Below are 24,445 nucleotides of genomic sequence, written 5' to 3'. Positions count from 1 at the left end.
AGATACCCTGGCTAGGAAAAGGAGGGACTTTGATGGATTAATTTGAAGACTCGATGGAGCTTGAAAGTGCTGCAAACAATGCATAATAGACCCAAAGGAGCTAAGGGAAGCCTTGGAGAAAATCATGATATCATCTGCGAAAGCCAAATGGGTTAGCTTGAGGGCTTTGCATTTGGGGGTTGACTTTTTATCCTTTAGGAATTTTATTTTTTAACTATTTTTATTGGATTCAAATATGGGGTATTTATTTAGTTATGAATAATATTTTAAGTAAATGCAATACCAAATATAAAAACATTTACTTAAATGATATTAGGCATAAATGTCTGTCCTGGTTTCTAGCATAAATAAGTGTCTGTACTAGTTTCAAGCCAAGTTTCCCCAAGTTTCGATAGACATAAGTGTCGAAACTTGCAAAATTACCAATATCTTGGTCGAAAGCTGTTGAAACCATGCATTTTTTTCAAGTACATGGCCAACTCATCTTGGAAGTTGGTGAAACCGAGATTTGTTTCCATGGTTGTCATGGAGTCTAGGCGACCAAGGCGTTGGAGGGGGGCCTGGACGCAAGGCGCCTAGGCGACACCTTGACAACTACGGTAACGTGTATGTCATCACCATTTTTCCTTTTTCTTTTCTTATTTTTTTTGGGGAGGGGGGGGGGGGATGGGGGTTTACAAATTCATTGCAGCAAACAGGTCTCATGACTAACTGTGAAGTTAGATGTCATTTCTATTTTCTACAAAGAATGTTGGTTGTTCCTCTATAGTGCCTTCCTTAACATAGCTTTTGTGGCTCATCTAATAATTGGTAAAAGTTGCATTAGGGTTTGATTCTAATATTTTTAAAGCAGGAAGTGGGTTTTCTCCTTGTGCTGGAATGTACTATTTAGGGATGACCATGTGATACATCTAAATTTCTCAGTTTGATTCCATTTTTCTATGGCTCCATGAGTCCAAGCATGAATGTAGTTTTGATTGTTGGAGAATAGAAATTATTTTTCTTGTTTTGAAGAATTTAAATGTAATTTTGTTGCAGAGGAATTTTGTTGAGAGTATGGCTGGATACTCTATATTTTGCTACCTTCTACAGGTAAAGTTCACCATTTCTCTCTATCTCATGATGCATTGTTTGAATAACTTCACAGACATTTAACCACCTCATTACCTTCCTCTTTATGACCTCACACTTAATCATGGATGAGATCTTCGTCATGATCAGCACTATACTCATGTTCTTTTCTTTCAATCTTCTGAAGGACCTTATGCCCATGCACAGTTATGTGAGACACTGAAAATTAGGACCCACTGACCTGGTTTTGAGTGGCTGGACCTGGAATTTTTATCCTCTCAAGTTGCACTGTCCAGTGCACCACACTTGAGACTCCAACCGTAAAAACATGGGCAGTGTTGGGTGGACGGTTGGATTCGTCCACACTTGAGAGGATAAAAATCCCTGGACCTGAAGCTTTTGGTTCATCGGAACTTTGACTTGCATCACTCAGTAACAATAAGAGAAGCTATCAGTTGGGACAGATTCTAATGGCGGATTTTTATGAGAAAATTCAAAACTTATCTAGTTATCTGTAATGAAATGCCTTTGAAATCGAAGATATAGAACCAATTACCAATCATGAAGCTTCCTTTTCAAATTCTGACTAAAATGTGACTTAATAGTAAAGACGATAGAATACTAAAATGTGGAGTGCCAAATGGCTTGATTGACAGTTGACCCCAAACCACTATCTCAAATTCCATAGTAAATGTGACTATAAACTCAACTAAAGCCTTTGCAGCCCATTAAACACTACAATCCCAAAATAGAGGTGAAACACATAACTAATGGTCCATTACATCTTAACCCAAAACAATAAAAGGAAAGCAACGGAATCTTATCTAGTTTAATACAGTCAGTGTATGATGCTTCTGCATCATTTATATTGATGGATTTGGCTTTTCTATTTACGACATGAAAAAGTTCATTGACTTTATATTTTTTATAAGATTTGTTATTTTATGCTATGGCCTGTGGTGTCTTATATTTCCATCATATGCATTGTTTGTGGAATCTAATTTTAAGTTCCCAATGGACCACCCTCCAGTCTGATGTGTTGGTATATTGTACTTGTGTTTTTTCATCTATCCATTTCTTGTTGTCCAGGTGAAGGATCGGCACAATGGAAATCTCTTGATGGATGAGGAAGGTCACATTATACATATAGATTTTGGCTTTATGCTTTCTAATTCACCAGGGGGTGTAAACTTTGAGAGCGCACCATTTAAATTAACTCGTGAACTTCTTGAGGTTATAATCACCTCATCCTGAGCTATATTTACATTTTTTTGGGGGGTTGGGGGTGGGGGGAGAGTAAATTTGAATATATCACTTTTGCTTCCCATCAATGAATCATTGATGATTGTAGCACTTAGTAAACATTTGTTGCTCTTAATATAGTCGCTTTTGGAGTGGCTGTTATTTATGTTTCTCATCATTGATTGGTTAAAATGTTGTGTTTTTGGCTAGGTGATGGATTCTGATGCTGAGGGAGTTCCAAGCGAGTTATTTGACTATTTTAAAGTATTAGCACACCTGATCTTTTATATTGTTTTAAATGTTTACACTGCCCATATTTTTTTTTCTTGCTTTGTTATACTCATGGCTAAATTTGAGATGTGCTTTTTATTCGTATGCCCTCAGGTTTTATGCATACAAGGTTTCCTTACATGTCGTAAGCATGCGGAGCGCATCATACTTTTGGTTGAAATGTTGCAGGTAATAAGATATATTAGAATTTGAATGAGTTGTATTTTGTAATTTCCTTTGAATGGCTGCTTATTTATAGTAGATGGATTAAATCCATTGTCTTGAAATATCCTTTTGAGGTAGGTTGAATTGGGTAGTTACAGATGGGGTTGGCGGGAGAGAGATGGGGGTGAATCCAGCTATGGTTATCCAATGTCGAATGATGGTCCTTCAGAAAAAACGCCTCATATTCTTTTGCTTGCCACCACCTAATATGCCACCTATAAGGTGATCATGAAAGTCTATTTTTCCTATCCTCCTAATACTTTTTATCCGTTTGGGTCTAAGCCTCTAAGGATCTACATGGCAGTTTTTCCTTTTCCTGAACCTGAATGGACAGATATGCCTGCACCACCAAATATTCATGTTATCACTGAAGAGTTTCCCAAAAATCTGTTGTTCCAATACTCCTAGTACTTTGTGTCCCCATGAATTGTAAGTATGTCCATGGCGATTTTCCTTTTTGTGATTGGACTGAGATGGTAACACCACAAATTATCATATATTGTCACTAGAAATACAAAAAGCAGCGCCAGATATCTTAACCAAGTATGCAATAGATTAGTAAGGGTTACAAAAAGTGGCATCGGAAAATTTTCTTAACTTTTTCTTGGGTGGGGGAGTGTTGGGACTGCAAGAAATTTGGGTATGAATCTCCTTACAAAAATAGTGAGCTGCATCTAATCAATCAGGGGATATGAAAGAAACTAAAATAGATAATTAAGGGCAAACAAAAGAAAGGGGCTGTAAAAGCTTAAATGGTGGAGAAATTGTCAAAATGAAGGGGATATTTCATTAAGTTAGCTGAGACATTCATGGAGTGTAGAAGTAAAGCAATTATTTTTCCTGAAGGTGAGCAGTTTGTTGCCCCTCTCGTTTACGTGTAGTTGACTACCTAACTTGTCCGACGGGTCTTGCTGCTACTCTCATCAAAAGGTATTAAAGGCTATTATATAGTTGGATACCATTGTAGTTTTTTGGTTGGGTCACGAGAGTTACATCCCCGGACCTGGACCTGCTAGGTTAAAGTATGACTAGACTTCCTCTGTAGACAGAACGATCCAGTTAGGCGTAGTGCTAATTAGGGATTTATGTAATTTATTTTTTATTTTATTTGTCTTCAAATTTTTTTTTTTAAGATTTGCTAATAGCAAGTAGAGTTGAGTCCAAAGTTTGTTTCAGTTTTGAGTCCAAAATAGAGTCAAACTATATTTCAGTTTCAAGATAGGATTAGGATTAGAAGTTGTTCTCTTTATATACTTGGCTGTACCCAATGATTGAGAGTTGGATTTGAAATTAAAGTGTTTTTTTTTTTGGAGATCGACGGCTGCCTGCCATGAGCTGTGTACCCCTCTCTCTGAAAATTCTCTCACCTTGCTCCATTTGATTCTGGTTTCTGCTGAGTATTCTTCTAAATCTGTTTTCATCCTTTGTACTTCTTTCCATTTCAGTTCTTAAAAGCTCTGTGCAACGTGTTCTGTTTCTGGGCGGTAGTTGCAGCCCCAAATTCTGAGTTCATGACTCCTCAGATCTAAGTCTTTGGTTATGAAATTTTGTGGCTTGATTCAACACGCAGGAGTCAATCCTATCCGGTTAGTTTGAGACCAAACAAATTTCTCTGCTGAGGGATTCACATCGCAGAGATTGGGTCTGATCCTGTCTTCCATGAGGTTCTGTTTAAAGGGTTTATCTGAAACTTAATATTCTGGATTGGTATTGGTTGGATTTCACAGTCCAAAGGGTTGGAAACTTAAATCCGATTTTCCATCTTGATTGGAGGTCTTACGAGGGAGGTATCCCACCTGAAATTGAACCAGTTTAATTACTGGTTCTGTTGTATCGTGAGGTTGAGGGTGACCAGATTTTGAAAATTCCACATAAGGCTTCGGGTAGCTCATAAGCGATCCAAGTCGGGTTTTGGAACCGGTTCCGCAACACAGAACCTCTTCACTTCTGATGTTTTTGAAATTCTGACAATATATTATTTATTAGTTGCTGAATCTAGAGATTTTCTGTTAAGGTTGCTTTGGATGTATTTGGCATGGGAAACATCCTAGCTGAAAACATACTCCAGTGATGTAAACCTGAAATGCCTGGGCAAGGGTGGGTAGCATATATGGAATTTTGCTCTCTGTAGACAATCCGATGACTGTAACTTAGTCATTTGACTCGTTTCAATGTAAATGGAAGTTTCTTTGGGTGAGGAAAGAACTCATCACCAAGAAGGAGGACTACAAAAGCCCCCGAAAAAGGGGAAAGAAAAACAAATACACAAATACACAAATACACAAACAGCCTGAACCTCAAACAGGGGAGGTAGGGTGCTGGAGAGAGGAGATGGGGGCTGATATCAAATTCATACTTCGATCACTTGGATGTTCAATTTTATATATTTTCCTGCTTACTAATCATACTACATCTGGTGTACAATCAAATTTTTACAAGAAATATATCTATTATCTCTATACGTAATATCGACCTATGCCGCCTTGCAAGCATCATATCTAGGCAGTCACTTGATTGCCTAGTAATTACTTTGAACACCAAGTAAGCAACCATATGGCTTTATGCATTTTAACACAAGTTTTGGGGGATCACCAAAGCATGCAATTGCTCACATTCAAAAACACCAATGCCTTTTTACTTATCAGGGAAATGGTGGGGGGGGGGGGGGCAGTGATGGCTTCTTGGAGTAAACATTTTTTCAAGAAGAAATACATGGCTACGGGAATTAGTCTCCTCTGGCTAATTAGCATTTACATATTAATATCTTGAAGGGGCATTGCATATTTAATTGCCTTGGAAGAATGACTTCACAGTATCCGTAATGTGGTGTTACTAAAGTTGGATTACTGGTCAAATGACATAAATTCCTTGGATTAAATATGATTGATAATCTGTACCGATTCATTTGTGGTGTGCAAATTGTTGGCATATCCCTTCATATGCACGGGCTCACTGTACTATTTAAAATGTTGGATTCAGGATTCTGATTTCCCATGCTTTAAAGGCGGTCCACGGACAATACAGCACCTAAGAAAGAGATTCCATCTAAGTTTAACTGAAGAGGTCTGTTTCCTACTTCTGCCATTTTTCTTTGAGGGAAGCTTTTTTTTTTATGTTCGTGAGATTCTCAGTTATGTTTGTTGATTGTAAACAGCAATCCGTGTCCTTGGTACTGTCCCTGATCAGTAGCAGCTTAGATGCATGGCGGACTCGGCAATATGATTATTATCAGCGGGTCTTAAATGGGATATTGTGACTTTATAACTAAATCTTGATTGCCCTTGCACCATCCTCTCCTTGAACAAGCCAGTCCAGTGGAGATTGAAGAATTATTCAAATCAATGGTACATTTGTGTACCAGGATGCTGATAAGCTATAAAGATGGCACACTGAGCTGGCCCAGAAGTTCCTCGATGGCCAGGAAGTTAGTAGAACCATCAGTTTATGGTCTGTACATTTTGGGGTGAGAAAGGTATAATTGTATCGGCAGATACTAGTTGGAAGTTTACCCAACCAGGAACTGGGGGGTTATCATTTTGCCTCATGTGGTATGAAATTCAAATGGGCTTGCTGGTCCATTGGCCTGCTTGTGTCCGATATCTGGCACTTTAAAGGGAGATATACAGGCCGCAAGTCTGTTTTGGTGCTGCAAATGTACAGAAGGTGATTCCATTGGGGATTACGGATCCAGACTAGAAATGGCTGCCTGCAAGGAGAAATTCATGTTGGCAGTTGAACTTTGCGGGGTGTCAGATTTTTTAGTTTCATAAAAGTGATGCTTACTGAAGAGTTCAAGCTGGTAGAGGGATCTAAGCAGTTCGATATTTGCGAAGCTTGTACATCTCGTCTTTGATGTGGATTGATTCTTTGGCTGTACATGGAGATTCTGAGAACGGAAGTTGGCCGGCTTTTTCTTTCTGCTCTACAATCGTTCATGGCACATTGATTACTTCTATATGATTCAATACAACTAGCAGGAAATTTTTCTGTATTCATCTGAAGATTGGAAATGGCCTTAGTCTATGGTGTATAATATTTTTGTTTGGTTTATTGTAGAAGGTAATTTGTTCATTTGCCATTAATGTACGAGTTCTTAACTGTTCTGACACTTGGGAATAGGAAAAGATACAGAATAACAAAAAACCACATTGCAAGACGTCATTTCCCTCACTCTTAAATTTGTAATATTAAATCTTTCTATAAGTTTCTTTACTCTAGATGGAATACATGGCAAAAAAGCAATCACTACCGGATCTTTAATTCTGATGTGACGAGATGATCTGAAGTTCAAGGATGATATCCCGTTTAAAGCATCCTGTTCTGAAATGTAATGCATGACAGATCGGGATTTTACACTGAACTTTGTTTTTTTATAGTTTTTAGTTTTGTTGGTGGAAATCAAATAGACAGGTGATCATCGGTTATTAAACCATCTGTGTCAGAGATTTTGTGTTGATTATCAATGCCCTGTTAAAAAGTTTTGCTGTGGCACTGGCAGGTCTGATGATGTTTTATGTGAAGTGTCACTATATACCTACAATTAAGGGATATTATGAAGAGGTGATTCGATTGTAAAACTATCCCTGCATGTTTAAGTTTCATGTATGCTGGGGATAAGGTCCTCTATTCATATCCTGTATCCGCCTGTATTAGGGAATTTTTCTTTCCATCTGACGGGCTGACCTGCCACTCCAAACCATGGAACGTATGGGTGAGTCTTCATAAGTTTTATGGAGTGTTATGTTATTGACGTATTTCTTACAAGTCAAGGAAACTTTTATAAGACAATCATATGATAGGCTTTGATGTATAATGCAGAATATTGGGAAGTTCAAGAAGCATCATATACATAAACTGTGTAGTGGAGATGAGGACATTAAGATAGATGAGTGACAAAACTAGAAAAAATAAAGGAATGATCAAATTAGAGCTGATTTGAGTACAGCTTAGAACAAGAGAGTTGTTTGAGATGGCATGGCCATGTTCAACAGAGGGCTATGGATACTCCAATACAAAAGAGTGATTTGATTCAGATTGAAGGAACTAAAAAAACCCGCGGTAGACCTAAAATGACCTTAGGAGATGCGGTGGGGAAAGACATGCATATCCTAGACCTTGTATCAAGTATGACCTCAAATAGAACTGATTGGAGGGCAAGGATCAATTAGTCGACCTGATTTAGTTGGTATAAGGCTGTGTTCTTAACCTCACTATGATGATACACAAGGAGCTCCATTCAAGCTGCAACTTGAGATTATCAGCTCAAATCACAACTGATGCACGTGTAAGAAGATTACGTACATTGACCATGAATGGACAGCATGCGAAGATTCAAACTTAGTTTGGGAAGTCTTCAGTAAAAGTTCAGTAACAGAAAAGATAATCATTTAATCCTTAGACGCCCACACTACACTCACAAAAGGACAGAAGTCAGCGACATGCTTTACAGTGGTATTTTCAATTAATGCTACAAGATTTACAAAATGCTTGAGTTTTATTACTCTTATCAACATAAAAGTACTTCTTCAGAGTCTTCAGGATCGGACTCATCATCACTAGGACTGTTGCTAGAGCTCTCGGGCAAGTACATATCATCACCATCTGATGCATCCTCACTGTCATACTTTACCACTGCCTTTGGTCTCTTCCCCCTGCCAAGGTCTTCATTTTTTGCTATATCACCAAAAGGCCCAAGAATTTCTCGCCATTCATTGGCTTTTGGGGATGAAGATGGCTCCTCTCTCTCAGCGGCAGGCACGAAGCTCTCAATGGCACCCAGATAGCCATTTTCTTCTGGAGAGGGTTTCTCATCAGGTTTTGGATCTAATTTAAGAAGTGTTTCTATGGAAGCATCGTCATAGCTGATTGATGTTGCTTTTATACTTCTCTTACTGAGAATCTTCTGTGCTCCATGTAGCAGAACTGAATGCAAGTCAGCCACATTTAGCTTGCTGGTCGGGTTCATAACAAGATGCTCAATAGCTAACTTTCTCCTTGACTTCAGTAATATTTTCTCCTCCACAGAGCATTTGGTGATTAGCTGATAAACCACCACAGGCCGTGCCTGCCCTATCCTGTGAACTCTTGACTGTGCCTGCAAATCCATAAATGGGTTGAAGTCCGGATCTGGCAAAGAGAGAATGAGAGATAAGTTAAATAAACTCTAAAAATAACATGTTTCAACAGTAAAAAGAACGACAGCAAGACAAAATTGTAACATGACATACCATATATGATGACTCTATCAGCAGTCGGCTGTCACAAAAAGATACGGCTTCGTCAATCAGCAAGTGTAATTAGCATATAGGGTGCCATATGGATATCTTGAGATGGATTTTTTTTTTCTTTTCTGAATCTGAATTGGTCTCAACTTAAAAATAATAGGGAGCAGTTTGTGCATGTATAATTAAACAGGTAATACAACTAACAAGCGTAAGGCATGTTCTTATGTTTCCAACAATTACATCCGTGTAAGAGTGTCATGAAATCCTATGCGAATGAACAACTTTTAAAGTAGCCATACCAGATCAATTCCAAGACCACCTGCTCGGGTTGAAAAAAGAAAAATGAAGATGGCACTGTCTGCCTTGTTGAATTCCCTAACTTGTTCTTGCCTTAAAGAGGAGGAAGTCTTTCCATCAATCCTACAAACAAAAAGAAATGCAAGCACTGAAGCAGACCAAATTTCACTTCATCGGATATCTATGAAGGCAGCACGAACATGAGGCCAATAAGATTAGAGTAATTCAAATTTTCTTCTACACAGAGTGGAAGAACCCAAAAACAAAGTGCAGCAAAAAACTATGGGCTTTGATTTTGATGACACCCAGAGGCACAAACACAAAAGACATGCAGAAAAGTAAAACACACACACACAGCCAAAACTATCTAGTCATCTAGAAAGCTAAACTAAAATCTAAAATGTTTACATATTGTGAACACAACTTGCACTAGAAAAGCTAAATTAAAAGCTAAAATGTCATAAATAATGAAGACATTACTCATTCACACCACTTATGTTTTAGGATCTCCCCACCCACCCACCCAACACCCCCCCCCAAAAAAAAAAAAAAAAAAAAAAAAAACCCTAAACAAAAATGAAGGGTGGACGAGGTGCTGCACCTAAATATAACTGAATCTGCGTCTGCTTATCCTGCACATGTAAATAAACGCTGTCCAGTATCACAGCCCTTACAACCCCTACCCACTGCCACCCAGGTCAACAACAGAACATAGGATACAAATATTTTGAAGAGTTCTTGATTAAATATGAAATCCCTCTTCATAAGATCTAGTCAATAATTCCACTGCAAGGCGGACATGGTTGTCACGGCATCTAGGCGACCCAAGGTGTTGGGGAGGGTAAAAAATCAAGGCGACACCAACAAGGTGCCCAAGTCGACGCCTTGACAACTATGATGGCACGGCCAATTTTCTACTAGCACAAATGCATGCAAGAGAGCAAAGTTAAGGAGTATTTGCTGGACCAAACAACAACGATATCATCAATATAAACCATAAATATCAACAAACTGTACGATAGTAAACTCAAAACTGAATAAACATGATTTTATCATGGAATATAGGTGATTTATGTGACTTCGAGGAAACCGTTGCAAGAATAACATCAATAGTATGCCCATGCTAAATAATAGAACTACTTTACATATTTGACAACAAAAATAGGGAGGTCCATTCTCCATGAAGCATGGGGACACAGTTTTGACGATCTTAACATATGCTGGTTCATGCATATGGATTAATTAAGTCTCTAGGGCCACTGGAATGGAATGAAATTAAGAGAGAGAAAATTGAGAATTATTCCAGTATTTGTAATGTGTAGTATTTATAGGGAAACAAAACCTAGAGTATTTGAAGGATATGTCATCAACTATGTTAAGTGGACATGGCAAATGATACAATGTGGATGTAGAAAAGATTTCATGTCATGCATTTTCATTAGCTTACATGAAAAAATGGACACAGGAAGGGCTAATTTGAAGTCTCTAGGTAACATACCGCCAACATCTAAGGTTCATGAAAGGGCATTTTGATATTCTTCATTTCTAAGGTGTATGTGACCATTGAGTGAAATACCAGTAATTTCCTTTAGGAAATAGGGTGAGATTTTGGAGGAGGATTTGTGGTGGCAGAAAGGACTATGATAGAAATCCATTCTGAAACCCATGATCTTTTTTATGCTAAGTGCTATATGCCTATATTTAAACCCAGTTCTAGTTGCAGTGAGGTGTCTGCTGGTGGTAAGACCTAAACCACCTTCCCCATCAGAGATTTGGTTGATTTGGAAGGCTTAGTTGCCAAATTAGAGTGTCGTAATTGTCATCTCCCTTTGGAGTACTTGGGAGTTTCACTACGTACTCTGGTTGAAGCTTCACTTGCTAGCATCCCTATGCATTTTTTTCATCTGTGCTTAAGTTTCCACCTTCTGTGGCTAAAAGAATTGAGTCTGTTCAAAGTACCTTCTGGGGTGCATAGTTCAAGAACTTGCCAAGATCTCGGTTTTTCAAAAAACTGATATGAGATTGAAGGCGAAATGGAATAAATGCAATGTCTTGGCCAGTTCTCGGTGGGAAAACTTGGTATACAAACACTTATTTATGCAAACCTTAGTATACAAACACTTACTTATGCCAGAAACCAGGACAGTCACTTATTAATGTCTAATATCATTCAAGTAAATGTTTTTATATTTGTTATTTCATTTAAGCAAACTGTCCTGGTTTTTGGCATAAATAAGTATCTTTCTTGGTTTCCCACTAAGTCAAACTCCTATTTGAACTTTGATTTTTCAAAATCTGATAGTGCCATTGTGTTTAAATGTCCTAAAATAGGTTGAATACCAAGTTTCAGGCCCAAACTAGGTCTAATACCCACCGAAACCAGCCTTCAAGTTCAAAAAAAATGCACCAACACGCTGAGATCTCGGCCCAACTCGGTTTTTTTAGCTGGGCGAAACCAATACCGAAACTGAGTTCTTGAACCTTGCTGGGGTGATGGTAGGAAAGAAATTCATTAGCCCCACATTGTATAACAGAAAGGAACCTCGCTAGCAAAGGTGATGGAAGCCCACAAACCCTAACCTTAAACTAAAGAAATAGGGCCAAAATTAGGAAAATAGAGCCAGAGCTAGCACAAGACAGGTTAGGGAGATTTTAACAATTCAACAACCAGGCTCGTGTTAGGCCTCAAAATATGGTCAAACCACCTTTAGTAACAGTCCAACCAGCCCCAAATATGGCTAGAAACCACCTCAAATAAAGGTGTACGACTGGCCTGCAGCCAGGACAGAGCATGGTGCCTAAATAGCTAAGAAGCCAGGACTGCAAACGAGGTTAAATGGTTGTATCTAGCAGAAAACTAGAACAAGAGATAACAGATGTGGTTTGAGAGCCAACAGAGAAGAAACAATGGAGCTGTGATCAAACCAAACTAGCATAAAAATTAAGACATTTAATCAACCAGGCCGTGACCCTGAGAATTTACCCATCAACCATTCAAATGATTGCTGTCCTGTCATCCTTAAAAAACTCATGTTAAAATATGTACCCCTATGTATCGTGGGGGTACATATTATTTACGTGTGGCGGTAGTATGTGTTAGGGGTTTTTATTCTATTCTTTGGACTTCCCAAGTAGACTTTGATTGTAACTAGGATTGGGAAGTTTATGTTTCTTTTTATTTCAATCTTATCCCTTGTGTAACTGATTGGTTATCTATAAGCAATTGAAATTGGGGACTGCCAAAGCATAATCGTCTCTGCTTGTCTTTGTCAGTTTTGGTTTCTCTCCATCTTCTTCTTCCTCCTCTTCCTTGCATTCAATATTCTTGCTTGTATTGGTTATTTAATTCTGGACAAATCACATGGTATCACATCCTCAAATCGTGGTTGAGGGTTAGCCTCTTGCATACATTTATAAAATAGAAAAAGACATAAAATAGATGTCTAACCTAAACTTCTTACTTGACTCAAAACATAATAAAAGAAATAACAATCTAATCTAATCACATCCTCCCAGCCGTAGGCTAAAAAAGGAGAGTTTTAATTGACTCGAAGATTTTCTTAATAAAAAAGGGGAAATTTTCATCGATACCCCCTCCGATGGAGGAATTAATGCCACCCCTGTAAGGGCCAATATATCAATTTTGGCCTAAAAACTAACGAGAAAAGCCTTTTAACTGTTAATTAGTGATGTCAGCATGTTAGTATTTTTGTAAAGACTATTTTACCCTCATATTTTTGTAAAGACTAATTTACCCTTGTAACCCTTTTTCCTTTTTTGTTTATTAATCAATGGAACAAGGAATCAAAGAAGGAATATTCCCTCTCCTTCTTCCCCAAATCGCAAAACAGAGACGGAGAGAAAACCCATTTTAGGGTTTCAAAACCCTACTGCTGCCTCTGGCGGTGGTTCAAGGAGAGGGCCGACAGCCTTGATGTTACCGGCGACCATAACCCCGGCCTTAGAGGCCGGAAAAACCCAATGGCGACAGAGATTTTGCGAAAAAAAAAAAAATCAGGGTTTTAATAGAAAAGGATCTCAATCCATTTTGACTCATTTATTATTACTCACGTCCTCTGAAGTGCTCCCCCACTGGATTCAGCCCTTTCCTTCATTGAAACCCTAAATACCCTCCCAAAATTTTCACATACCCAAACCACTCTTCATGCTATTGCTAAAATTTTATCCAAGATGCTGAACTCCAAACCCTTATTGATGCCATTAATGCTGGAGAGTTCAAGAATGTTGCACGGATCAGATTTATGGACCGATTAAGGTGGTATGCAGCTACTGCTGACCTTGACTCAGCAATCCAAGTTTGGAATGAGTTGAGACTTGCTCTCTCTGATGGAAAGAAACATCCTTGTACTTAGTCTTACAACATACTTATGAGTCCCTTTGCAAATAAGGGTAAAAATTCAGAAGCTGTTCAGATGTTCTACCAATGAACTTAGCAATGGAGGTTTGCCCTTGAATGTATCCCAGATTTCCAGTGGCAATGGAGGGAGGGGAGAGAGGAAGCCGGTGCGAGAGGAAGGAGGAGAGGTGCAATGGCGCCGGTCAGTTGCAGGCTTGCAGCAGGTGGGCACAAGGGTGGGTAGGTTGAGAGAGAGAGAGCAGGAGTGGTTGAATGGTTGGGATGCCTTCCATTTCATCCAACGGTCTAAAAGATTCTAGTGGGTATAGGGTATTTTAGTCATTTTCATTGCACACAGTTAACCCCGTTAGTTTTTGGGACAAAATTGATATATTGGCCCTTACAGGGGTGGCATTAATTCAACGGTCAATCGGAGGGGGTGTCGATGAAAATTTCCCATAAAAAAATATAAGACCAACTGAAAAAAGAAACTTCTCCCTATCGCAGACTTAAAAGGGAGGACTCCTAAACTGAATAACTGTGATAGATTTAAAAACATATCTGGAATTTATTAGAGGTATTCCAGTCTGTCCAACCAACATAAATAATAATAAAATAAAGTAATTAAAATCCTAAAACTAGCCCACGATTTGGCTACTTGATGCGAACCAGATCTTGAACCATGGGTTCAGTGGTGAACCAGAAAACTGACCCAAAACCAGAACCGCAAGGGCTGTTTTGATCATGCTCCTGCATTAATATGTTTGTAGGACCTCCGGTTCTAGAAGAGGGTCTAAACCTGAAATTTCCTTATTTGTTGGGAGATTTTAAATGACGACAGGATGTTTTCTAGTCTCCAGACTGCTAGGATAAAAGGTTCTGGCTTTTACTGCCTTTTAATCTTCAATGAAAATTTCAGTTTGAAATCCCTACTTGTAGCCCTTTGTAAAATGTCTTTTCTGAATGAAGAAGATAATTATAGACAGCCTTTCCATCAGAAAGATCCTTTGAAATTCCATTCTTCACTTTAATGCAAAGATTTGGGAGGAAAGGAACAGAAGACTTTGAAATTTGAAGAGTTTTCAGATATTTAAGTGGTGATGACAAAATCCACAAAAGGGGTTGCCCACAAGGCTGCAATTGAGGATTTTCTCAAGGTCGTCTCTGCTGCAGCGCTATTTTCAGATTTGGGCCTTGTAATTGCATTTTAACCCATGATATTCCAGTTACCCATGCTTGGTATCCTTCTAATCTTCTATACACTACGGGTGGGATAGTTAGAAGAGTAGGTCCCATGTGTAGTGGGGTGAGATAACAGGGAAAGGGAAGGAAGGTAAAGAGGAAACCATTGTAGGATATCCCACCCCAAAGCGTTTGGTTGTGTGAGAGAGAGAGGGGCAGTGAAGTGGAGAAATGAGGGAGAGAACAGAGAGAGGGGATGAAGAAAGAGATAAGGCGGAGAGGCAAGAGGAGGAGAATGAGAGAGGGTGGAACAGAGAGATAAGGGAGAGATCAGATAGAGGGGATTAAGAAACCCCTCTAAAAATGGGGAATTGAATTATCAATACAGGGTTTCGACGATCTGTTTCAGGGTTTTGGATTAGGGATTTGAAAGGTTTATGTATTGTTCTAGTGGATTTGCTTTATCTTCTCGATTCAAACATTCGCTACTCGCTACAAGGGATTTGAAAGGTTCCTTCATATCATGGCAACATGAATATCTCTCCAAGTGTGAAGATTTTCTTTGCCTCTGTTGCTAGAGCACATTGAAGAGGTGCTGAAGTTCTGCTATGGGTCTCTTGCATCTGATATGAAGTTCTTTAGATGGGCAGGCTTAACGAAGAAACACGACATATTCATGGAATCTGATGGTTGACATTCTTGGAAAGAATCAACTCTTAAATGGGTGGAACAAAAGACATTTGATGTTGCTATTGGCTCTCCTCCCCATTTCCTAATTTCTGACGACGTTGCTGCCATGGCGGATGAGGTTTGTTCTCCACCTCATAGTTGTCAAGGCATCGCGCTGTGCACTGGTTTAATTGGTACCAGACCAGGTTCTGACACTTATTTATGCCAAACATCATTTACTTAAGATATTATTCATATCTGTGACACTATTGGAAAGCTGGTCTTCAACGACGCTGTCCATCATATCTGGATGGAAAGGAATCTTAGGAGATGGACTTCCAACTCTAGATCTTTTGATGTGATTTGGAAATCCATCTCCTTTGATGTCTCCTCCAAACTCAGCTGTATCCGACAGAGTCCCTTCACGGACACACCTAGAAATAGGCACATTTTGACTAGTTGGGGCCTTGATATTGGTCTTTTGCGGTCCTCCTCCTCTGCGTAGGCTGGAGGATCGCCCCCCCCCCCATTCTTCCTTCTTTCTTTCTTTCTCCCCCCCCTGTTTTCCCCTCTTGTACATTGGTTCTTCAGTCCTATCTTTCCTGCCCGCCCTTGGGGCTCGGTAATATAATTATTTACCAAAAAAAAAAAGAAGATATTATTCATAAATAAGAAAATACCCCCCTATTTGAATCCAATAAATATAGTTGAAAAAACAAATTCCAAAAGGATAAAAAGTCAACCCCCCAGTTCAAGAACAAAAACTGGATTTTTGGCGATAGGTGAAATTTTCAACTTTCTAATGCTGAATTTTTTTCTCAAATCTAAAAATTCCATAAATCTTAATAAGGTAAAACATTGCTAAAAACCCAAAGTGCGGTAAAATATTCATTTGTTTTGATATTTAAAAAAATATTTTCATTCAGAGGGATTTGACAGCATTTGTGCACACCAAATAAGGTTTGACTGGAACATAACTTCTTCCTTATAGATCAAATTTAAGCAATCTTGGATTTGTTGGAAAGCTGGTTTTGTGTTCTACCTAATACCAAAAGTCTTATGAAAAAATAAAATCATTTGATCAGTCAAACTTCTTAGAGAACAAGAACATTTTTCTAAATCAAGAGTAGTTTAATACTTATTGATAAAATCATATTTTCTAAGAACAGTATACACCAAATGAGGGCGGGCCTTGGTGCAACGGTAAAGGTTGCTCCATTGTGACTAAGTGGTCACGGATTCGAGATTGGAAACAGCCTCTCTGCAAAAGGAGGGGTAAGGCTGCGTACATTATGAGCCTCCCCAGACCCCGCAGAGGCGGGAGCCTTGTGCACTGGGTATGCCCTTTGTTTTTAGTATACACCAAATCTATATTTTGATTGTTTCAAACTTCCAATAGCTTGCTTCTTCAGTTCTGCTGTCTTCTAGTTCTATGCTGATTTTTTATGACTTTATGTGGCTTAATATTGATTTTTTATTACTTAATGCTGATTTTTTATGACATGATGTTGCTTAATATTGATTTTTTTATGACCTCAAGTAGCTAAATGTTGTTTTTTGATGATATAAGGTACATATTGTAACATACTAAATAATGTTAGAAAAGAGGGGAAATAAAAAATAAAACTTGGGCGCCTTGTCGTCTAAGCACCCCTCCACCGCCTTAGGTCGCCTTGCCGCCTTGACAACTATGCACCACCTTCACGCCTTCTCTGTTGCAAAACCAGAGAGAGAGAGAGAGAGCCCTGACTCCTCTACGGTTATTTGCTCAATTTCCCACTCCAGACAACCAAAATACCCAAATTACCATGCTTTTGGGAAAGTTATCAGACTTTCCCACCCCATCAAGACCCCTCTACACAAATGGGGCCTAGGTGAAACTGAAGTTTGATAGCTGCTCTCTTGGCAACCCAGGTCCGTCAGGAATTGGTGGTACTTTCTGAGACACGAGCAATGAGTTGTTGGATTTTCTTTTACCCCTTATCTGACCCATTTGGCATGTGGAACTCATATAGAGCTGAGCTTTTGTATCTTAAGTGTGTGCTGGAATTAGAACTTCAGAAGTTACTTTTATCTAATCCATATTGAGGTGAACAGTTTAATGTTATCAGATGGATTATCATGAAGTCATGTGGCTTGTGGAGTTTTTCTCACTCAATTAGATAGACCTTTCTTCTTTGTTAAATTCCTCAATTCACTGGAGGCCTAGGATAGTAATGATGTGACTGCTGATTGGCCAAGGGAGTTGTGGTGAGACTACATTATGATTGGAGAGTCAATCCCTTTTAGAGGGTAGCCTGGTCCCTGTTAATTTTCCTCTACTTGACACTTAGTACAAAACAAAAAATAAAAAAATAAAATAAAATTCCAACAGTCAGTTTATACTAGAAACCTGAATTTGGAAGATGCCCTATGGATAGCACTTACCGGAAATATGTCAGCCCCAGGAATGATAAGAAGTCTTCCAAAATATCAAGCATTGTAGTGAACTGAGAGAACAATAATACCCGATTCCCTCTCTCTTTTAATTTAGGAAGTAGCTGCACAAGCAAAACCTATGAAATAACTACAATAATGACATATAACAGACCTTCTCCAAAAGTGAAAAGCAAATTATTATAATGACATATAACAGACCTGCTCCAAAAGTTGAAGCTTCCCAGAAGAAGAAACTAGTGTTGCAAAAGCCTCTTCCCTTGACGTGTGACAGGGTTCTTGACCTGGGATAAGAAACTATAGGTGCCATAGAAATAATTATTGAGATACAATTGAAGTGTAGTATAGGGTATCTTACTTCTGTTTAGCAAACAGAAAAATGCAAATAGGAAATAACTACAATAATTGTTAAAGCAAACACCAAAGAAACACGAACAAAAATAAAACAGAGCAAAGATGACACACAATGGAGATCTCTCAAGAACACTCAAATAGGCAGCAAGAACTCTCACCCAGAAACCCTAACTCGAAAATCCCCTTTTCTCTCTTGTTTCAATTGCTTACACAACAAGACACGAAAAAGATATAAATAATCCTATCGACCCAAGCCCTCTGCTACCATCACAGACCTCAGAAAAAAATCCCATTCAGGTCGCCACCAAAAATGTTGGAGTGGGCCAATCTTCGAAACGGGTACAAGAATTCGAGACACATAACAATAATAATATAAAATAAATATAGGCGGATGAAGGCCCAAAAAGGAGAGCAGAAAATAAAAGGGAAAAACAGGATAAACAAGTCTCCAAGAACCCATTCAAGCAGTCTTTGATACAAAACATTTGCAAGGTGAAAGTGAAAATTTGTCATGCAAAAAAGCATTTATAGGAAAAGAGGCTCATGAGGCTATCGTAGTGGTGAGAGTATAATACAACATGGTAGGTCAGTAAAAGAAAGGAGATTATGGTACTATAGTAAAAAAGCATATCACGATTCATGTTGTAATGCCCTGCATTTCCATGTTAATAATAAAATAATGATTTGGAATATTTACTATTTTAATACCTTTTTGATTGTTCTATAATATTTAAAAGATACATGGAGTATTTTAATATCGTTTCTTACTCGTGACAATATAATAGTATTATATGAAGTGTATAGGATATTATATTCTTATTTATCATAAGAGTATTTTATATAATATGTATATGATTTTATATTGAATTATTAAGAGTTATTTGAATTTATATTATTATGTGAATAGTAAAGTAGGAGGTGGTAGCTTAGTGGTAAGCATGGTTAACTAAGATTGATTTTATTAGGTTAGGCTAATAGGTGGCTAGTGTGTTAGTGGAATTTTTATGATGGCAGCTCCCTATTGGATCACATGGTTAGTCAAGGGGCTGCCACCATGTGCATGTGAGAGGTGGAGGTGGAAAAGCATCTTTAGCCACCTAGCAAAGGAAGGAGGAGGTGGCTTAGTAGACCAGCCACCTTGCTCATGCAAGAATGTGGTGGCAATAAGGTGTCATGGTTTAAGTTAGTGGATTCTTTGGGTTGGCAGCCTGTCATTGGGTCACATGGTGGTATAGAGGAATGGCACCATGTGCATGCCTTAGCTTGAGGTGGCATAGGAGGGACTGCCACATATCCTAGGAGGAGGTGGCTAGAGATGGGTTTGACCAAGCAAACTGTGCTGCTTATTAAGTTAGATTAACTTAAGTTAATTAGGTTAGTATAATTAACATGTTAGCTCATTGTTAATCTAAGTTATTAGATTAGTTGATTAAATTAGTGATTAGTAATTAATTCTATTGTCTAATAGTCCTTAGTTAGACAAAACAATGCTTAGGGTTTGAATCTGTCAGTCTTTGCTGAGTTCTGGATTTAGAAAAAAGAAGAAAGGAAGAAGAAGAAATCAAAGGTAGTTTAGTTCTGGTTTTCTAAGCTATAGGAAAAAGAAGTTAACGAAGCAATTGAAGGAGAAAAGAAGAAGAAATCAAAGGTAGTTCAGTTCTGGTTTTCTAAGCCATAGGAAAAAGAAGAAGTTAAAAAAGAAACTGAAGGAGAAAAGAAGAGAAATTAGGTAGGTAGATATGTGAGCTACCATGCATGCTCTTTTAGTTAATTGAATTTCATTTTCATGGTAATTGATAGAATTACTCACTGTTCACAAGGGGGATCTAGATGTTGTGTTACTGAAGCCATGAACTAAAGAACAATTAAAGGGAATTGGACTATTGGCTCAGAGAACTCTTGAATTAAAGAGGAATTCTTAGCTCGATGGGAAGGGTGCTCCTGATTTTCTAAGGTAAGTCTATAATTTTGGTTTAAAGTATTATATGAGTTGAAATTTGGTAGCTGGTAAGCTCAATAGAGAACTGTAGATAATTCATGAGGCTTAATGTTTAGAACCTCATCTAAGCTAAGGAGATTCACACATTTGAATTCTACTTAACTATAGGAGGAATTGTAGTAGAAGGGGAAGTATTCGTGAAGTTAGTACAGGTGAGTGTTGAAACTACCATCTAATTCTAGTAATTGATTCTTATAGGGGTTTGTAATGGAAGTAGATCTGATTTCAATGGGAATCACTGTTGTTAAGAAATAATTTGTATGTTGGACTCTTGAATTAAAGGTGGATTGAAAGGGAATTTGGAGCAGGAAATTGAAGGGCTTCTTCAATTTCTCAAAGGAGTGCTTACATGTACTCAGGAAGTTCACTAAGTGTAGAAATATTACCCAAGTGATTGGAAAGATGAGGGACTCATATGTATGTGATGTTAATGAAAGAAAAGAAAAGTGAGACAATGTACAAGAGATGTGATGAACAAGAATGAAAGTAATGAGAAATCTTATATGCAAGAGAAAGAGAAGGTTCTAGTAGAGATCTCTCTTCCCGTATGTGACAGCGATACGTAACGGCATGACTGCGGGTTGTGCGACAACGATATGTAGCGGCACGATTAGAGATCCTTCTTCCAGTATGCGACAGCGATACGCCGATACGTAACGGCATGACTAGAGGTGTGTACGTAACGGCACAACTAGAGATGTGACCCCAGCATATGACGGCGATACGTAACGATATGTCTGGGAATGTTTAGTAGCATGTGACGGCAATACATAACAGCATGACTGATGATGTATAGAGACACGGATGACAGCCGTTGATCACGGCGCGTCCTCATTAATATGATGTGTTTTATCTTAATTTACAAATGATGACTTGTGTTTTGAAATGCCTTATCATAAAATGCTTGTTTTCCTGATATGAAAATGCCTATTTGTATTTGTACACTGATATGAAAGCACATGAACACTTAAATGTATTGTAACATGATTTCCTTGTTGAGCTGTTAGCTTACCCCAACTATAATATTATTTTTTAGATGAAAAAAATTAGAGGAGAGGTGTGTACAGCTCCAGATACTGTGGGCTGTGCGTGCACGTGGTGCACTAATGTTAGGGATAGAATATGAGGATTTGATACAATGAGATGTATAGAAACACTTTATATATATATATATATGAATGTGTTATTTGGTAGTATAAACCAACTTCAGTTTCCGAAGTCTTCCGCTGTGTTGTGTTATAAATGGAAGTTGTGGTTTATATGTGAATATGAATGCCAATCATTTGATCAGCACCTGTGAGGGCAGCAACTTATACCCTATCCGAGTTTGGGATCGTTAGTCAGTACACATGTAGCCAAGACCATGTAGTTGGATAAGTTTTGAGGTTAAGGCATAGTATTAATTTTCATTATCCTGATATGTTGCTTCCATTATGCTTTATTCACCTATCTTAGCATTTTATAAGGGAGCTAGAATTCAAAGGGTGACGGGAGATAAGCATTATGGTTTCCTTTTTCATCTGTGTGTATGTTTTATTTATTTAATTTTTTTTTTTGGGGGGGGGGGGGGATCAGGGAGTAGGTTGGGACAATGATGCAGATTCATCACCGAAATAGGCTTGTTTTATTAGGAATAAGTCTAGGGTTGGGTTCTATACATGTTGGGCCTTTGATCCCATCGGTTTTCTATGTAATAGGCTACTTTTATGGTCTAAAATATGGGTAATTAGGTTGCATACGGGATTCCTTATTTAGTTTTATTTTTATGTAATTAGTGGTCATGTGGCTATTTTTTTTCCGGTGAATATCATGTGGCTTTTTTTTTTTTTGGATGAATAAAAAAATCATTAAGCAAAGGAAAGAAAAAAAAGGGGGGGGGGGGGGAGGGGAGGGAAATACAAGCATGAGCCAAAGACAAAGCCTTGCCTAATCAAGGCAAGGACAAACAAAAAAAGCACACTAAAGAAAGGGGAGACACCAGAAAAAAAATCAACCAAAGCCAACCAATGCGAAGAAAACTATCTAGGATCCAATGGCTCACAACAGAGAGCATGACAATTGATATCCGAGCTTAGAGGCATAATCCTCTCTAGGCATGCCAAGGAATAGGCAATGTAGGGACGATTCTTAGGAAAAGGAGGGGAGCTAGGGTTACGGCGGCAAAAAACTTGAAGCAATTGGGGGGGGGGGGGGGGCATAGGATGGGGGAACCAATGTTGGAGATTAGGCCCAAATGTGGGTGAGTCGGGACAGATGGGTTAGAGAAATGGTTAGGAGGAGCTCGCCCATTAAGACCAGCATGATCAGCCAAAGAGAAGCAGGTGGTGGGCTGGCCTGAGAAGGAATGGCCAAAGAAGTAGTAGGGACCACAAGAGAGTCCACTGTTGGGGTAAATTCCACACATCACCCATTATGGTTTTGATGATAACAAATAAGTTAGTCGTACTAACCTGTGTTATATTGAATAGAGAGATTTCATAAGAGATGAGCATCAAGTAAGGGGGAGCATGTAAAAGCTTGATGCACCAAGACAAAGATTTCAAAAGAATGTTGTGAAATGAAGGACTACGTTCAAGACTTTTATTCAAGCAACTCAATGGGATACAAGACCTCATAGAACTTGTTTAATCTTGTATCATGTTGTATCATGTTTATAGTCACAATTAATGTATTGCACACACTTGCATACATTCATTTAGATGGACTTTAGGAGGTTTAAATTAAACCTAATCCATGTGACCAAACCAAATTGGATTCATCCATGTAAGTCCAATAAAGGACTTAACAAATTTTAGCAGAAATTTGAAAATCCAGCATACCGGATCAGTGTTGCAATCTCAGGAAATTGCTCACAGTAGCCTTCCAACCTATGCCGGATTGTAATCCAGCATACCAGATCATAATCCAGCATACCGAATCAATATCCAGCATACTGGATCAATATAATACTGTTATCTTTTGACCGTTATTGCTTTGTTCAATAAGGAAATTAGGTGATCCGGCATACCGGATTGGAATCCAGCATACCGGATTATTTATGGCTTTTGGAATCCGATCTTGAAATAGATTCCTAATTGAATTGAGCCATCAAGCCTATAAATACCCTATTGTTTAAGGCTCTAATGACTACTAATAATGATTCATCACAAGCTCTAATTGCAATAGCCTAAGTGAGCATTCAAGCATCCAATCATCACAAGCTCACACACTCAAGCTCCTCAACCTCATCTAGCTTCAAGCTCCAAGGGTGGAAGGTAGCATACAATCCTACTAAGGTTGAGGTAACCCTTTTCCTAGTAGTTTTTACTTTATGTTTTAATTGAGTCCTCTTGCTCGGAATCAAGATTGGTTGAGTCCTCTTGCTTGGAATCAAGAGTAGTTGAGTTCTCTTGCTCTTAATCAAGATTTGTACGAGTTCTCTTGCTCATACTCAAGATTTGTTTTAGTGGAATTCTCTCTAAGGTGAGAGGAGTGGACGTAGGCACATGTTAGCCGAACCACTATAAATCTCTTGTGTCACTCTTCTAATTATTACTTGTTTATTAATTGTCTTTACATTGGTGATTGATTTTAATTTTCGCATAAGTTTTTATATTTCCCTACCTTCACCTATTTCCCCCCCCCCCTCTAGGTGAATTCACATCCACCACAGGGGGTCGAGGGACTAAAAAGGGTTTGACTAGTCTTTTGAAGAAGGGGCTAATCCCTAGGCTCAACGGGTCAGGCCTTGGTGAAAACGACATAGGATGGCAGTTGGGGAGAGAGCTGTCAAGGAGAGGGAGAGGTTCCCCAGACTACAGAAGGGTATTAGGCTTTTGGGGCAGGGGAAGATCAATCGCCTGAGAAGGAGATCTTAATGCAGAGGTCTCCTTTTCAAGATCGACGGCAGGGTTCTCCCATAGATCGCGATTGGTCAGGGGACTTCGATCAGATGGAAAAACGAGAGAAGAGGAGGGATCAACATTACCGTCAGAGCTAGAGGCTAAAGCTGCAAAACTGTTTCGACCAAGGGGCAAAGCTGAGTTTAGGTTTTGCCCAACGGACAAACCGATAGGAGAAGACGAAGTCGGAGATTCTCTCGGTCGATGGTGTTTCTGACAGGGTCTAGTTCTGGTTCTT

General features: G+C 38.7%; 2 protein-coding genes across 2 annotated transcripts in view; one reads left to right on the top strand and one right to left on the bottom strand.

Annotated features, from left to right (window-relative positions):
* Positions 1-6,903, top strand: part of LOC122638503 (phosphatidylinositol 4-kinase beta 1-like) — a 42,464-nt gene extending 35,561 nt beyond the window's left edge. The window contains exons 7-12 of the mRNA XM_043831365.1: positions 1,039-1,092; positions 2,161-2,304; positions 2,524-2,577; positions 2,698-2,772; positions 5,788-5,871; positions 5,963-6,903. Of these exons, the coding sequence (XP_043687300.1) occupies positions 1,039-1,092; positions 2,161-2,304; positions 2,524-2,577; positions 2,698-2,772; positions 5,788-5,871; positions 5,963-6,064 (513 nt within the window). The 3' untranslated portion in view covers positions 6,065-6,903. The remainder of the gene's footprint in view (positions 1-1,038; positions 1,093-2,160; positions 2,305-2,523; positions 2,578-2,697; positions 2,773-5,787; positions 5,872-5,962) is intronic.
* A 1,380-nt stretch (positions 6,904-8,283) lies between these two features.
* The window catches only part of LOC122671681 (CHD3-type chromatin-remodeling factor CHR7-like), a 104,869-nt gene continuing 88,707 nt past the window's right edge, over positions 8,284-24,445 (bottom strand). The window contains exons 18-22 of the mRNA XM_043869054.1: positions 18,175-18,270; positions 17,965-18,077; positions 9,332-9,452; positions 9,036-9,063; positions 8,284-8,934 (exon numbers count right to left, since the gene is read on the bottom strand). Coding sequence (XP_043724989.1) covers positions 8,315-8,934; positions 9,036-9,063; positions 9,332-9,452; positions 17,965-18,077; positions 18,175-18,270 — 978 coding nt within the window. The 3' untranslated portion in view covers positions 8,284-8,314. The remainder of the gene's footprint in view (positions 8,935-9,035; positions 9,064-9,331; positions 9,453-17,964; positions 18,078-18,174; positions 18,271-24,445) is intronic.

Source organism: Telopea speciosissima, chromosome 1 (genome assembly GCF_018873765.1).
Source record: "Telopea speciosissima isolate NSW1024214 ecotype Mountain lineage chromosome 1, Tspe_v1, whole genome shotgun sequence".
In the NCBI taxonomy this organism is placed as follows: domain Eukaryota; kingdom Viridiplantae; phylum Streptophyta; class Magnoliopsida; order Proteales; family Proteaceae; genus Telopea; species Telopea speciosissima.
Note: the sequence above shows the minus strand (reverse complement) of the source record. Positions and strands in the feature narration are given on the sequence as shown.